This window comes from Mastomys coucha, unplaced genomic scaffold, assembly GCF_008632895.1.
Source record: "Mastomys coucha isolate ucsf_1 unplaced genomic scaffold, UCSF_Mcou_1 pScaffold9, whole genome shotgun sequence".
Taxonomy (NCBI): domain Eukaryota; kingdom Metazoa; phylum Chordata; class Mammalia; order Rodentia; family Muridae; genus Mastomys; species Mastomys coucha.
Window position 1 is genome coordinate 107821156 of NW_022196915.1, and position 13739 is coordinate 107834894.

General features: G+C 45.3%; 2 protein-coding genes across 16 annotated transcripts in view; one reads left to right on the plus strand and one right to left on the minus strand.

Annotated features, from left to right (window-relative positions):
* The window catches only part of Pcca (propionyl-CoA carboxylase subunit alpha), a 343795-nt gene extending 334673 nt beyond the window's left edge, over positions 1 to 9122 (plus strand). The window contains exons 23-24 of one of the 2 annotated variants that reach the window (XM_031361748.1): positions 6433 to 6510; positions 8777 to 9122. In XM_031361748.1, the coding sequence (XP_031217608.1) occupies positions 6433 to 6510; positions 8777 to 8845 (147 nt within the window). In that variant the 3' untranslated portion in view covers positions 8846 to 9122. The remainder of the gene's footprint in view (positions 1 to 6432; positions 6511 to 8776) is intronic. The other variant, XM_031361749.1, reaches the window with a different exon arrangement.
* Positions 9123 to 10094: 972 nt separating this feature from the next.
* Ggact (gamma-glutamylamine cyclotransferase) overlaps positions 10095 to 13739 on the minus strand; it is a 32805-nt gene continuing 29160 nt past the window's right edge. For 9 of the 14 annotated variants that reach the window (XM_031361753.1, XM_031361755.1, XM_031361757.1 and 6 more), the window contains 2 exons: positions 13000 to 13220; positions 10095 to 11054 (listed from right to left, as the gene is read on the minus strand). In XM_031361753.1, coding sequence (XP_031217613.1) covers positions 10592 to 11041 — 450 coding nt within the window. In that variant the 5' untranslated portion in view covers positions 11042 to 11054; positions 13000 to 13220 and the 3' untranslated portion in view covers positions 10095 to 10591. The remainder of the gene's footprint in view (positions 11055 to 12999; positions 13221 to 13739) is intronic. The other 5 variants (XM_031361765.1, XM_031361762.1, XM_031361761.1 and 2 more) reach the window with 1 other exon arrangement.

Below are 13739 nucleotides of genomic sequence, written 5' to 3' on the forward strand. Positions count from 1 at the left end.
TTCAATTGATGAATGCCCTGATTTACAATCAGAAAATGATGGCAATAATTAATTTACATATTTTATAACAGTGACTGTTTAAGCAGTTTGAGGAGAAGCCAGTTTTGAACCCAAACTGCAAACTGTATTGCCCAGGACAGAAACAGAATCACACACTCAAAACACTTTTCAGTTTCTAAATCATGAAGCATATAGAAAGTTAGGAGAATCATCGCCCAAGCACTTGTGTATCCTCTGCTCCCCTTAGCTCCGATTGCTTCAGATTTTCCTCGCAGTAAAACATTCATACCGTGAAGTTGCCCAGTGACCCCTCTCCAATCTAATTCCTGCCTCATCTTCTTTCAGGACTATCCTTAGCCTGGCCCTTTAATAACTTTTTTCCATGTAATATTTCTTTTGAAATGTCTAAGGGTAGTTTTTGTCGTGGCTAATACATGGATTTTTTAATTTTTATAATGTAGTACAAATTATCAGCATAAGATAAAAATCTTTTGATGATCAATCTGTGTAAAGTCTTGTGCAGGCTTGACAATGGGTTTATTTTTCAAGGGATGGTCTTTCTGAGATGAGAAAGTCTTTTACCTTTGTAGTATTTTTAAGGCTTACTCTCAACCTTACCAAGATTCAAAATACCTTTTGTGGTTTGACTTTATATGTATGTGTATACATATATGCTGAAAGAGAAGTCATCATGTGACATTGAGTCCTTTGAAACAGCCTACTGAATGCACAAAGGTAGCACATCAGATTGGCCTCTTATGACTGGAAAACATTCAAGTTTCAACTTTTTCCCTTTGTAACTATAGGCGTAGGCTGTCAGTGTGAGCTAAGTTAGAGGGCAGTAGGGAGTCATGTTTTTCTTCATTTTAAGGAATTTTTACAAAACCTGGACTTCATTTACATTGGCCACAATCTGGATTCCTTTCTGAGCACCCCCAACTCCCACTGCACAATTCTAGGGGGTCTGAGGGCAGAGCCGAGGGCAACACCATGCAGATACCATAGGCTTGAGTCTCAGAGCCCCCAGGCATGTAAAACATGTGGTCTCTTCTCTCTGTCGCCCTTCAGATTGAGTGTGCTGGGCCAGAGTGCCTCCAGATGAGAGGTCAGCCATTCTGTCCACTGCCTATCCTCTTTGTAATTTGATGCCAGTCCCATCCTTGCTCAGATAGGGCAATCTCCTGGGGTCCTATCTCCCTGTGTGTTTTCCATGAGACACACATTCTTTCTCCAAGAAAGACCAGGGCATATTTAGCAGTCTGTGTTAGTAGCTCAGGAAAAGGAAGTAGGAATAATCAGGTTCTACCCTGCCTTTTAGCAAATGGAGGCTGCCTCCTTCAGATCTCAGAGACTTAAAATGTGTTAGATAACTGTGTTCTACGTGACAAACCTTTCAATGTGAAATGGAGAGATTTTCACTTGGGTAATACAGTCAGGAGGGTTGATGTGGATCCTAGTTTTCGGGGGGACCAGTGCAGCAGAAGGGGAGACTACAGTGGGCCCATAAGCCCTTCGAGCCTTCTGTCTCACTTGGCAGGAAAACACAGAACACAGAACAACAAAAGAAGGCTCCTTTTCCATAAAGGTTCACCCCTCCCCTCCTCCATGCCTCTTCCCCAAAAGGGGCCTGAATTTTTCAGCTGCGCACCGATTTGGTGCTCACTCTTGCAGGGAAACAGTTGCTGTCTGAACAGGCAGGAAACAGTTTTCTTTTAATTGCCGGAATCATTCGGAAGTGCTTCGTGCCCTGCTTCTATACAGCAGATGCTGTGCATTAATTGGCCTGCGTAGAAGTGACCCGGGGTTCCTTGCAGCGGGCCCAATTTTAGGCAGAGGGTTTAAATAGCTTATTTATTATTTTGTATAATCTGCCGTGCATTATGTGCTCCTGCATGTGTTGTGTTTCATGGTCTGCAGTTTCTAATGTCATGTGGGTTTCTAAGCCGGTGTTTTTCTGGTAATGTACTAGCAGCAGGTAAGCTCAAAATACCATCCATCAGGAGCTAATTTTTTATCCAGATACTCCAATGACTGATGAACCTGTCTTTTGTATGAATGTTTAGCACAGTAGAAAGCCATATGCCACTGGCACAGTTTCCTCTACATTCTTTACAGTTGCTGGAGTAGGCTTCTAGGGGGAGGGGGAGCACAAACTCAACGCCATTTGCATCCTCTGGCCTGTATTTTAAGCAGTAGCACCCTTAATACAGTCCTGGGTTTGGATGACAAAAGAGGGTATGTACCAATGTAAAGGAAATCCAACTCCCGTAATGATTTTCTCTATCAGAAATATGACTGTGCACTCTTAATAGGAATCCTTGTTTTGTTCCTCCCCGTCTGTTGCAAACAGACCTCAGCCCATTAGAAGGGCCTCCCTTGTGTGGGAAGACCACAGCTGTTACTGTAAAGCTCATCCAGTCACTGTATCACCCCCATTTTGTGGCTCTGAAGGATGAAATTGAGAAATGGAGCACTGTGCAGTCATCCTTTACGTCTCCAATTTTAGGCCTTCGCCATCATTTCCATGCTTTTATTCCAAATCAAATAACATTAGTGGGCGACAGCACCTTCTGATGAATGTCTCGTCTCAAGCATAGCTTTCGAGGCTCCACTTTGAGGGTCTTGCTTTTATGTCTGGCAGAGACCCCCTCCTTCTCTTCCCCACCCCGTACTTTTCTTTGAGCTTTCTTAGGGGCGATGGCAGTTTGCAGTTCGAACGATACACATTGCCATGCGGGTCCCAGTCAGAGCATGTTTTCTGAGAGGGGGCATGTGCTGGAGAATGTTCTGTATCTTTTAATCTTTGTGGAAGGAGTGAAGGGGCCTTGGTAGAAGGAGATTGGGGGCTTTAATCAGAACCAAGATGTGGCTTAAATCATTAGCACAACAAAGCACACTATAAGCTTCAAGATAAAAGTCCCCTGGGAAAGGAGTCCTCTGAAAATAAATGGAACTTGATAGATTTCCATATCATTTATAACTTCCCTTAATTACACTTGGAAGACTTGCCAGTAAAACTGGAAAATTGGCAGCCTCTCTCCATTAGAGTCATTTTGCCGACCATGGCAAGCAGCTGGCTTCGCTGGGTTTCATTTCCCATCACTCACAATTAGTCATCAGCTGGAGATGTCTGAAACTCCTCAGCACAGAGCGATGCTGGGTGACATTCAGGCCCCTAAACATGTGAAAATCTGCTGAGTAAATGGGCCGAGTTCTCTCACAAGCTTACTCGTTTGGGGCAAGCCTAGCTCCCACTTAATGAGGGCTGCTCTAATAATCTGATTCGAATGTGAACCTTGACCCTGTGTCAGAGAAGAGGATGCAATAAGCCGGATGAAAGACATAGGATTCAGGTCTCCAAACTTTGCACCAATTAGACAGCAGAGAAGCACATCAGGCCGACTGCGTTTATCAGACAGACTTGTAAGGCTTGTGACCATTTAGTATGCCCAATTCTGGATGCATCCTGTCACAATCAGTGAGTCTTTATTAGATGATTCACAAGTGTTAGAGAAGTCTGTGTGCAGCCACGCTACAGGGCTGGCTCAGCCATGGGCACTGTGATAGGGATTGCCCAGCTGTGTTCATGCTTCCCGGGCCTGCCAGCAGTCCAGAAGTTGCTGTAGTGGGTGCGTGCTACATGTTGTGCAGGTGTAGACACCACAGGCAGGAAGGCTCCAGAAGATAGGAACTAAGCCCCAAAATGCCTCTTAGTGGGAACTAGAGCCTGCCCAGAGATTTAAAAAAAAAAAAAAAAAAAAAAAACCGTAAGTATGTACTGCATTGATTTCCAAGGTATGAAATAAGTTGAAATTAGATCAAGTCTGTCTGCATACCTCTTTATTTGGTTTTGCATGCATGTGTGTAGCATGATACAGTTGGAGCAAACATATCACTGCTTTATAAGCCACAAAGGAGAATTTTTGTTACAGCTGCCTCAAGAAAATGGCCTCTAAACATGGTTGGAAGGAGAGAGAGCAAGCTAGAAGTAGAAGACCTGGGTTTCTGCTCACAGCTAAATGATGAAAGGAGACTACTAGAAGGTGGTGAGGAGAGCTAGGAAGTACATGAGGAGGAGTGAAGGGGAAAGGCAGATGGAGGGCCCAGGTCTAATTCTACGAGTTGCTGCAGGCTGAGTCAGGCAAAATACAGGCTCCTTTCCCATCAGAAGCTTGCTTTTCATAAAATTACCAGCTTCTCAATCAGAAGTGGGGGAGGGTCTATGTTACCTTTGAGATTCTTGTTTCTGACTGGATTAATAATTTGGGACCCAGTGCTTGCACTCACTGTTACAATCCAATCAGAATCATCCAGGGAGGATGGTCATGGTGGCAAGGTGCCCTAAACTGGCTCACATCTTTCTGCCCCAAGGCTCTAGCAGGAGCTAGGAGGTAGTGGCTGGTGAAGCTGTCCCTTAGTGTTCACCATGGGTAGTGTTGGCCCGTAGGCATGACCACTGGAAACCTCCAAGCTTCTCACAGAGGACGGTAAGGACACTTGTACTTGTATGTTTGTATGTTGAGAAAGGGCCAGGGGGCTCCTCAGTCTGCCCAGCAGGTCTTAAGCAGTGTGGTAAGAGATAAGCAATGACAGGAGACACAGCTGCTGGCAGAGGGCAGCGAGCCCATCCACAAGGAAGCTGATGGCATGAGGTGAGCGGACTCAGAGCCAACCCCAGTTCTTAAGTATCCAAAGGGAGGGGGGCTAGGTGGGTGTGTGGAAGGCTACCACATAAATACCCATGGTGAGGACTTGTCCATCTGACAGGAAATAGTAACCAGAGTCCAGAGGTAGACATTTGAGGCCTAATTTTTGTATATAATTTCAAGGTGTCCTAAGGAGCCATCTGTGCTGTTGCCTGCAGGCCAGGGTCAGGGACATTTTAGCCTGGCTGCTGGATAAGTTCTCAGGTCTGTTCTGGCCATGGCTGGGCCATTTCCCTGTGTGGCTCAGTGACACCTGCCCTTCTCCTGGCTTTCTTGACCTCGTAACTGGGTTTGAAGAGAAAGAAGTGGCTCTAATATGATGGCATGAAGGAATAACGGTTCTGACACCTCCGTCCAAGGCATGTGCATCATCTTGGCACTGCTATTTCCTGTCCCACAGTTTGAAGAACAGTCCTTTTGAGATGTCTCTTCTCTGTGCCTGTACTGCAGATGCCAGGTGAAATGAGTCAAGAGCGGCCGTGAGCACTGAGCTCCAAGCCTGCTTGTCAGCAGTGCCTCTCCTTCGTGCCAGAACCAGAAGCCTTGGCATCTCCTCTCTTCCTATATTCCCGTGCCAGGAAAACACAGCCCACCACCTGAACAGCAGAGGAAGAATGCACAGGGCTGCAGTACTCACACTGCCAGCAAGACAGCTTGTGCCACACAGGGAGCCGGGAGGGCCTTGGAGATCATTTGGGGATGGCAGGAAAGAATATTCTCCAGGCCCTTCTGTGGCATTGGACAGCACAGCCATAGTAGTGTGACTGTCCAGGAGCCCCAGCCACCAAACCAGCAGCACCCCGTGGAGCCTTCCGCCTACCACTTCATAGAGCAAGAGACCTTTTCCCACAAAACAGAGAAAGAAATCCTGCCCTAGCTCCTCCGTACTTAACCATTAAGGCCAGAGAAAGAAAAAGTAGTGTGGCTTTTAGTCACAGGATGACTCCATGATGGAAGTTTCAGATTAACCCTGTGGGCATGTGCCTGCTCAGCCTGGATCTCTCCCCACAGCCAGAGGCAAGGCAAGCATCAGAGCACAGGCTTGAGCAGGGACCTGCAGACCACTCAGGCCTTCTGTAAGAACTGGATATAGCTGTGTGGGAAGTTACTCCCAGAAGCCACTGCAGTGTTAGTACTTTCAGGTCTTACAGATCTGGCCCTGATGCTTCCAAGATAAAGGTAGACATTTGCCTTCTTTTAGTAAGAAATTACTGAATTCTAATTCCCATGTGGTACACTTTGTCCCTTTAAAGCAGACAAGTTGCTGGTGGTGTCTGTGCACAGTTGTGTGACTACTGCAGTCAACTGCACATTTTAAATCACCCCATAAGGGAACCTTTATCCTTTGGTAGCCACACCCCTTTCCCTGAAAACTCACAAGCACTAGTGAGCCCTTCAGTCCTTAGGTATCTGCCTGTTGAGGATATGGTAGAGATAGAAAAGCATTGGTTTTTATCACCTCTGCCTACTCCTAGGGCCCAGGAGAGACCCCATACACTACTCTTGTGATCTTCCAATACAGGCTTTTCTGTTGAGAACCTGGCAACAGAGAGAATGGCTTTTCTCTGCTGGCTCCTCAGATGCACTGGAGTGGAAGCCCTCAGAGGTCACTGGTATTTCCATGAATAATCAGCACATTTGACAAAGAACTTAATGACTTCACTCCTGGACAATTACTATAAAATTAGAATGTTCTTAAAACATCTATTTTTAACCTATTTTCCAGGTAGCAGAAGGTCAGGAAATCTGTGTGATTGAAGCTATGAAAATGCAGAACAGTATGACAGCTGGGAAAATGGGCAAGGTATGTCCCCAAGTTCCTACTAGCCTATTCCAGCTTGTGATGGACGTAGGACCTCCACCATTGAGACATGGGTGGGTGTCCTGAAAATGGATGTAGAAGTGATGTCTGCCCCATGTCCCTTTCCTGGGGAGGACATTAGGACTGGGGAGTTCCACTCCGTCAGTGTGTCTCTGCCTCCTGGAAAGCAGGCCTTCCAGGAAGGGGTTGCCATGTTATGTTCAGGTAGTCAAAGCATATTTGCTCTCCACGTTAATGTCTTTCAGATGGAGTCTTTAATTTTTAATGTTTACCTCTGTCTCTGTGGCACTTAGTTATCTGAGACTTAGGTGACACAGCAGGGAATGTTTTTTACAGATTGCAAAAATTAATGTAACTCTTCAAGATAATTTCCCTTGAAGGGAACAATTCAGTTGTACATGCAGAGGACTTGATGAGTCAGGGAGAAAGGGAGAAAAGGTATCAGGACTAGAATCTGTTCAGAGTGAAACTTTTCCTTAAAGAAAACAGAAAAGCTACTTTGCTGTTTTTCCTGTGACTAAAGAGATGCCATCATTAAAAACTATATCCCCTCCCAAAGGATTGTTTGGGTTTGGGAAGTATCTTTATGGTAGAATGTGACTGGGAGGTGAGGACAGCAGCAGAGGCTGGCTGTGTTCTATGCTGTGGCCTGCACCATGGCCACACCAACAAGATGGACTTTCAGAAGGCCTAGAGTTGTCCTACCTGCTCCCCGTGGGAAAATTACAGCCTCCCCTGCTTGCCCATGTAGACTGAATGGCTGCCAGCCTGGAGGAAATTAATAGCCATGCAGTGTCTGAGGGCTCTGATATGGTAGAATCGTGTGCAGGTTCTTAACCCTTTCTAAGCTGATTTTGGGGTCTCATGTTCTAGGAGGTGGAAGCAGTCAAATAATAATGAGCTCCCAAAAAGTATGGACACAAAAATGTGAACTTTAGTTTAGTTAAAACTCTTTTTACTTGCTTTTGCGAGCACTGCCCTAGTGTCAGGGTGAGAACTTACCCTCCTCATGGGACCAAGAATAGGTGTGTAGTCAGGCCAAGGACCCTGTATGGCTGGGCTAAGGTGCCGACTTAGCACACCATTAATGTCTGAGGCAGCATGGGGCCCAAGTAGCTGGATGCCTTATTTGTTTTCTGTTGGGCCAACACAGGAGCAGCCAGGTTCATCCTGAACCCAGAACTGCTGTTGGGGCAAGTCTGCTTTAGCCAGACCCCAGGTAGCTCAATCGCTACTGTCCATTTATTCCAGTCCTGAATCACAGGCTTCTGGATTTCAACCTGGTAAGACAAAGGAGTGGCCCTGTCTGTGTCTGGAGCTAGTAATTCTTCCTTAGAAGGATCATTTTTCCTTTCAGAGAAAGTGCTCAGGATGGAAACAGTTCCACAGTCCTAGTCAGTATGCCATCATTAAACATCTACCACATATCACCATCCATTTTACTCTAGGTAGCACCTTCCCATCATGGTCTTTGAGTATTATTTGCATAGCTTTACCCTGCTCTTAGGAACTCTGGGATCAAGTTTAAGGCAAAAGTCTATTCCTTCTGCTTATAGTGGGGAGACTTGGGCACAGCCCTGTGCAGCAACCTGGACAACTCCTGGCATTTTTATTCACTTAATACTCACATGGCCAGTTAGGTCAAACCCACTCTTTGTTCATGACTTAAGCAACTATTTCAAAGGAGAGAAATGATGACTTCCTATGTCCTCTAGTCTTCTGCCTGCTCCTTTTAAACCTCACACAAATCTGGAGAAGATGGGGCTATGTTCAGAAGAAATCAGAAGAGGAGGAGGACAAGGTCAGGCTAGGAGATCCTCCGTTCAGTTGGTACCTGTTAGATTGCTGTGTCTGATGTTTACCATGGCACCAAGTACACATTCTAGTCCCAAAGCCATAGGAGGAGGCAGGGATGGGACGTGCAATCAGCAGCATGCACGTATTAGGTCTCAGGACACTGTGACCTAGGCCTAGTGGCCCAGTATCAGAGGCCTATGAGCAACCCATAGCCTCAATTCCCTAAGAATTTTTTTGGGGGGGGCTGACAGGACAGAAAAGACAGGAGAAATGAAGCACAGGTTCTGCAGGGACACCCTGTACTCAGGTTCTTTACAGACAGATGTGAGCAGAGGGCTCTGACCTAAGTTTTCGGGCCTAAGGCTACTTATTTCTCATGAGAGACTGAGGTGACTGCCCCTCTTGGTTTCCATTTCTCTTTCTTGCTCTTACCCAAATGTTTTAATTCAAGGTGAAATTGGTGCACTGCAAAGCTGGAGACACAGTTGGTGAAGGAGACCTGCTTGTGGAGCTGGAATGAAGTATTTCTAGCCTTTCTGTCAGTACTGCTCACTGCTTTAATTAGCATTTCCATTATTCTCTAACCCTCAATTTGCTCAAGCATTTACAGGAGCACTCCTGTGCAGCAGGTTCTACAGCATCATATTTATTCCTTAGAAGAGGCAAAACCGACATTCTGCCAAAAAAGTCACCAATGGAAATTTTTATTGATATAAATACGTGTACATATGATTTGTACTTCTGCTGAGATTTCCTAGTGTCAAAATTAAATCAATAAAACCAAGCATTTGTCTAAATATTAGTTTGCCCTTTTTTTTCTGAATGAAGACAATATACACAGAGGCGACAGGCTGTGCCAATTGACTGTAAATATTAGCATTTCATTGTGATTCTTTAAAAAAATTTATATAAATTTCCAGTTCTCTGCTTCCAACTTTATTAGCTTTTGCCATTTTATAATCTGGTTACCTTCCTTCCTTCCATCATCAGGATGGATTCCTGGGGCTCATTATTAATGACTTCCTTAGACCAGGTAGCACTGATGAAGGTTATGGAAACCCCCTTTGGTGTGGGTCTACACCAATGTCACATGGATGATTGAAGAGTCAGATCACCATTTTGGGGTTTGCAGACAGGGTGCTGCCTGTTCTGGTCCAAGGATAAGCATGTTGTCCCAGTCCCTTTTCCTCTCTGACTAGGATGCCCAGTCCTTACTATTGTGTGTGGGGCTGCCAGCCCATCAGCTGATACCCATACTTGCCCCTCTATTTTGTGAAGCAAGTTTTCAATTAAGAAAAGGGGACTAAAAATAAGTCATGCTTCTATGCCAGTTGCAGTTAGTGATCAGTCCACTGTGACGTTGAGGATGAGTGAGCTCTTAGTGAAGAGGGTGCTCAGCCAGGAGCTGCATTTGGTTCTGCAATTCTTGGAATCCATTTTCTACTTCACTGGGAGGCAGAAGCAAAGTCATGTGCAACTTGCATCTACGCTGACAGACTTATCAGATGGAGGTAGATGGTAACTGGTACTTTGTGTCTTCCTAACATTATCTGGAAGCAAAACCTTCTGTCGGCCCGAGGAAAAAATTACTAATGTGCTGGTTCTTCTGAAAGGCTCTTCCCCAAGTCTGCACCTTCAGGTGGCAGAAATGGGTTAGACTGCCGAGAGCTGGGTACCTACCAACGACAAAGTCTGAGGGCTCAGCTATGTCTCCCAGCATAAAGTCTCCTGACTTTGCTGAATTAGAATGAAAAACAACTTCTACCAAGTAAGTACACCAAAAGAAGGACCAAGAAGCAACAGAAAACTTGTATTTTAATGGCCATTTTAACAGTTTGTCTGTCATTTGGAAATTGCAGTGGGGGTAGGGTGGATGGAGCATATAGTTTAGGTACAACATGCTTTTCTTGATGTTTTTACACTGATCTGACCCAAGTCAGTATTTCCTACCACTTCTTTCTAGATTCAACTTCTGAGATGCAACTGCAGCCCAGTCTTTTTTAGTCTCAGAAGATGCCATCTTCAGGTTAGAGCAAAGCAAATTAAAACAACAACAACAACAACAAAACAAAAACAAAGAACAGTGAGGATTACCTGGTACTCTCTAAGTGCCATTTCAGGGACCTCAGCCTAGAGTGCTCCTTAAGACTAAAGCAGTATTAGGTAACATCAGATTATTAGAGTATATGACAAAACACATTTTATAGTTGAACTTGGAAAGCTCTGCTTATGCCAGGCAGCTACCAGGTTCCCTCCATCTAGCCCCTCATCTGTTTTCCCTGGGGTTGTAGCGTAGCCCATGTGGGCCCTCAGAATCATAGCTTTCATGGTAGGGAAGAGACAGCCACTCAGGTGCATAGGTGGCTGTAGTGTACACAAAGCACTGAACACTGTCCCCAGGGCTACTGTCACCCTCCCACTCCAGCACCCGCACCTGCAGGGCTGTGCGCTGGTACATGCTGGGGCAGTCTTCAAAGTCATCCAGGAAGCGCAACATCTGCTCATCCACCTCGTAGATCTCACCTGTCACGCAGTGGCCCTTGCCTGGCAGGTGCAGCAGCCAAGGTATGTTGTGCTCACCGGCAATCACCAGTGGGAAGGACTCAACTGTGCAGCCTCGGCCTCGGAAGGCTGCTAAGCCATGTGAATAGTCCAGCATGACTTTGTGGTTGGGTTGGCCCCGCTTTAAGGTGCCATACACGAAGACGTGGGCCATCTGTCTGCAGACACTATGGAGGAGAAAGCAGGTAGGCACATGAGCAGGTGAAGAGTCTCCTTGGGGGAAGCCTTTGGACTGAGGGTAATGCCACCACAGTCCTTCCACTCTGCTGGACAAGTTCATAAGGAAGAGAAGCCAAAATGTTCTGGTTAAACTTTGCTATGGCACCCAGAAACTCATGTGGTTTTCACATCATGAAATGTTTTCTCTAGCTATTTAAAAAACTGAAAGAGGCACTAGGCCAGCCTGCCCTGAAGTTTGAAATCCCAAGCCTAGAGAGAGGAGCACATATTAGTGACTTTAAAAATCAGGGCTGGGGGAACACAGTGCGGTGACATACACTTTTAATCCCAGCACTTGGGAGGCTCAGGAAAGTGGATCTCTCTAATCTTAGAGGAAGAACACTCCCTAGCATGTTAAGCACCATGATGTGTGTATGGTGGGAAGATCTTCCATGTGTTCGTAAGATCTTATAGCTCTGGGCTCAAGTGATCCTTCTGCCCCAGCCTTCTGAGTAGCTGGCCTTAGAATACCAAGACACCTAGCAAACAGCCTCAACTGCAATTCTAAGGTAAGAAGAACAGGCAGGTCAGCCACCCTGCCCCACTAGGACAGGCTAATCCAGGTCTTACAAAGACCTCAAGCATAGCCCACATATGGAGACAGTTCTGAGCATCTCAGCTGGGAGAGGTGGAGTCATAATGGGGCTGGAATAGAAAAAAGAAGAAAAAAACCCATAGCTTTTCATCTGGCTACTGGGGGTCTCCATGACAGCCTTCTGTTTCAGGAGCACAGGCCTGACCTCATGACTGACACAAACCTTTCACTTACTGCTCTACCCAGTGGGAGTCAAGTCACTACTAGGCCCCTGTGCCAACTTCTAAAAACATGCACACCTGAGTGAGCAGTTACTCAGGAAGGCCCAGCCACACACTTAGATATTCAGCTTAAGAGGAGACTTCTCTGTCAGACAGGAACATCCCAATCAGAGACCAATACCTGCAGGCTAGCCACCTTCTGACACAATTAGCTTTCAGTCTTTTAAGGAGCTTTGAGCGCCGGGCGGTGGTGGCGCATGCCTTTAATCCCAGCACTTGGGAGGCAGAGGCAGGCGGATTTCTGAGTTTGAGGCCAGCCTGGTCTACAGAGTGAGTTCCAGGACAGCCAGGGCTATACAGAGAAACCCTGTCTCGAAAAAAACAAACAAAAAAAAGGAGCTTTGAAGTCTCATAACAGATATTATGAATACATATAAGTAACAATCTGGATCCCCACTTCTGGGGCAAACCAAGGTTTCAGCAACACATTTACATTCCTGTCCCAACACTTAAGACCCAGCAAAAATTCACAGCATCTGTGGGCCCACAGCCTTTTTTTCCCAAGATCTTAGCGGTTACAGACAATTCATGGTGATCTACCGCTGGAACCTTGGCTCCATGTAGAACTAACATTTGCCTAAGTCTGGCCTACAGACTTATGAAACTAAGTGAGCTGTGTAAAATGTGGCTTGAGAATGGAAACACAGGAGCAGGTCATCTCCATACCCTGTCTATGCTCCACTGCCACTACCAGCAGTGCCTGATGCCAAACTGTGGGGCTTGGGAAGGGGACCTCACAGGACAGGGACAGTGAACATGACCTAGTGACATAGACACTTACCCTGCTATCACAAAGTTAAATCATGACTCTGTGCACTGAACAGTCTATGTCTGTAAGCATGTATTTATCATTTCATACTTAACATGTTCCTCTTTACCTGACCTGCCATCTTCCTGAAGGACCTGGCACCATTTCTATCCACTGTGTTTGACTTCTTCACTGGAGCTACTCAGACTCCACTAAGGAACATGCTTTTCTCAAGCATGTCCTTATTTTTGTTGGAACTTAAAATGCTCTAGGTGTTTTGTGTTCATGGGCCCCCTGGTCAAGCTTCTGTAGAGGTAATCCAGCCTCACCTTTTCTGCAGGCCATGAGAATGTCGCTTCTTTGGTGGATTCCTCAGAGCTTACACAAATCCTATTCCCCTGGGTGTACAGTGTAGCAGGAAGGGAATTGAGGGCACTGTCTTGACTGGGTTAAGGTGTGCTTTCTCTGTCTTCTAGGTTCTTGCTGGATTGGCCAAGCTCTGCTTTTTCAGCTTGAACCAAGGTTCTTAGGTCCTGTGGCCCCTTGGCTTCTGAAAAGTGATAATGATAGGGCTCAAGTAGAGTCTGCATTCCATCTCTGGGAATTTCAGCCTGAAACTTCATTGCCATGGTAATTGGGGAGTTGGTATCCTCACTTCCTCTGCCTCTACTGTTCCTTTCTCCTTCATCTCAGTCTTTTGTTTGTTTGTTTTCTTTTTTTTAACTTTTATTGCAATATGACGAGAAAAGTTACATGATTTCATTTATCTGAATTTGTTAACATTTAAAAACATATTTTAATTAAATAGAATTAAATCACATTCTTGTTTCCCTTTTGTACCCCAACTCCTCCTAGAGACCCCCCTTCAATACCTACAACACCTTTTTTGTCATATACCTTAAAATTTATAAAATATTATAACAATAAAAATAAGTATTATAAAAGTTGTTTGATATAAAACAATTTAACAGTTTTATGTAGATGCTCGTCTACAGCAATAGTGAAAATACATGTTTTCTCAATATAAATTTTAAATAACTCCAAACATATTAACTGTATATTTCAAAAT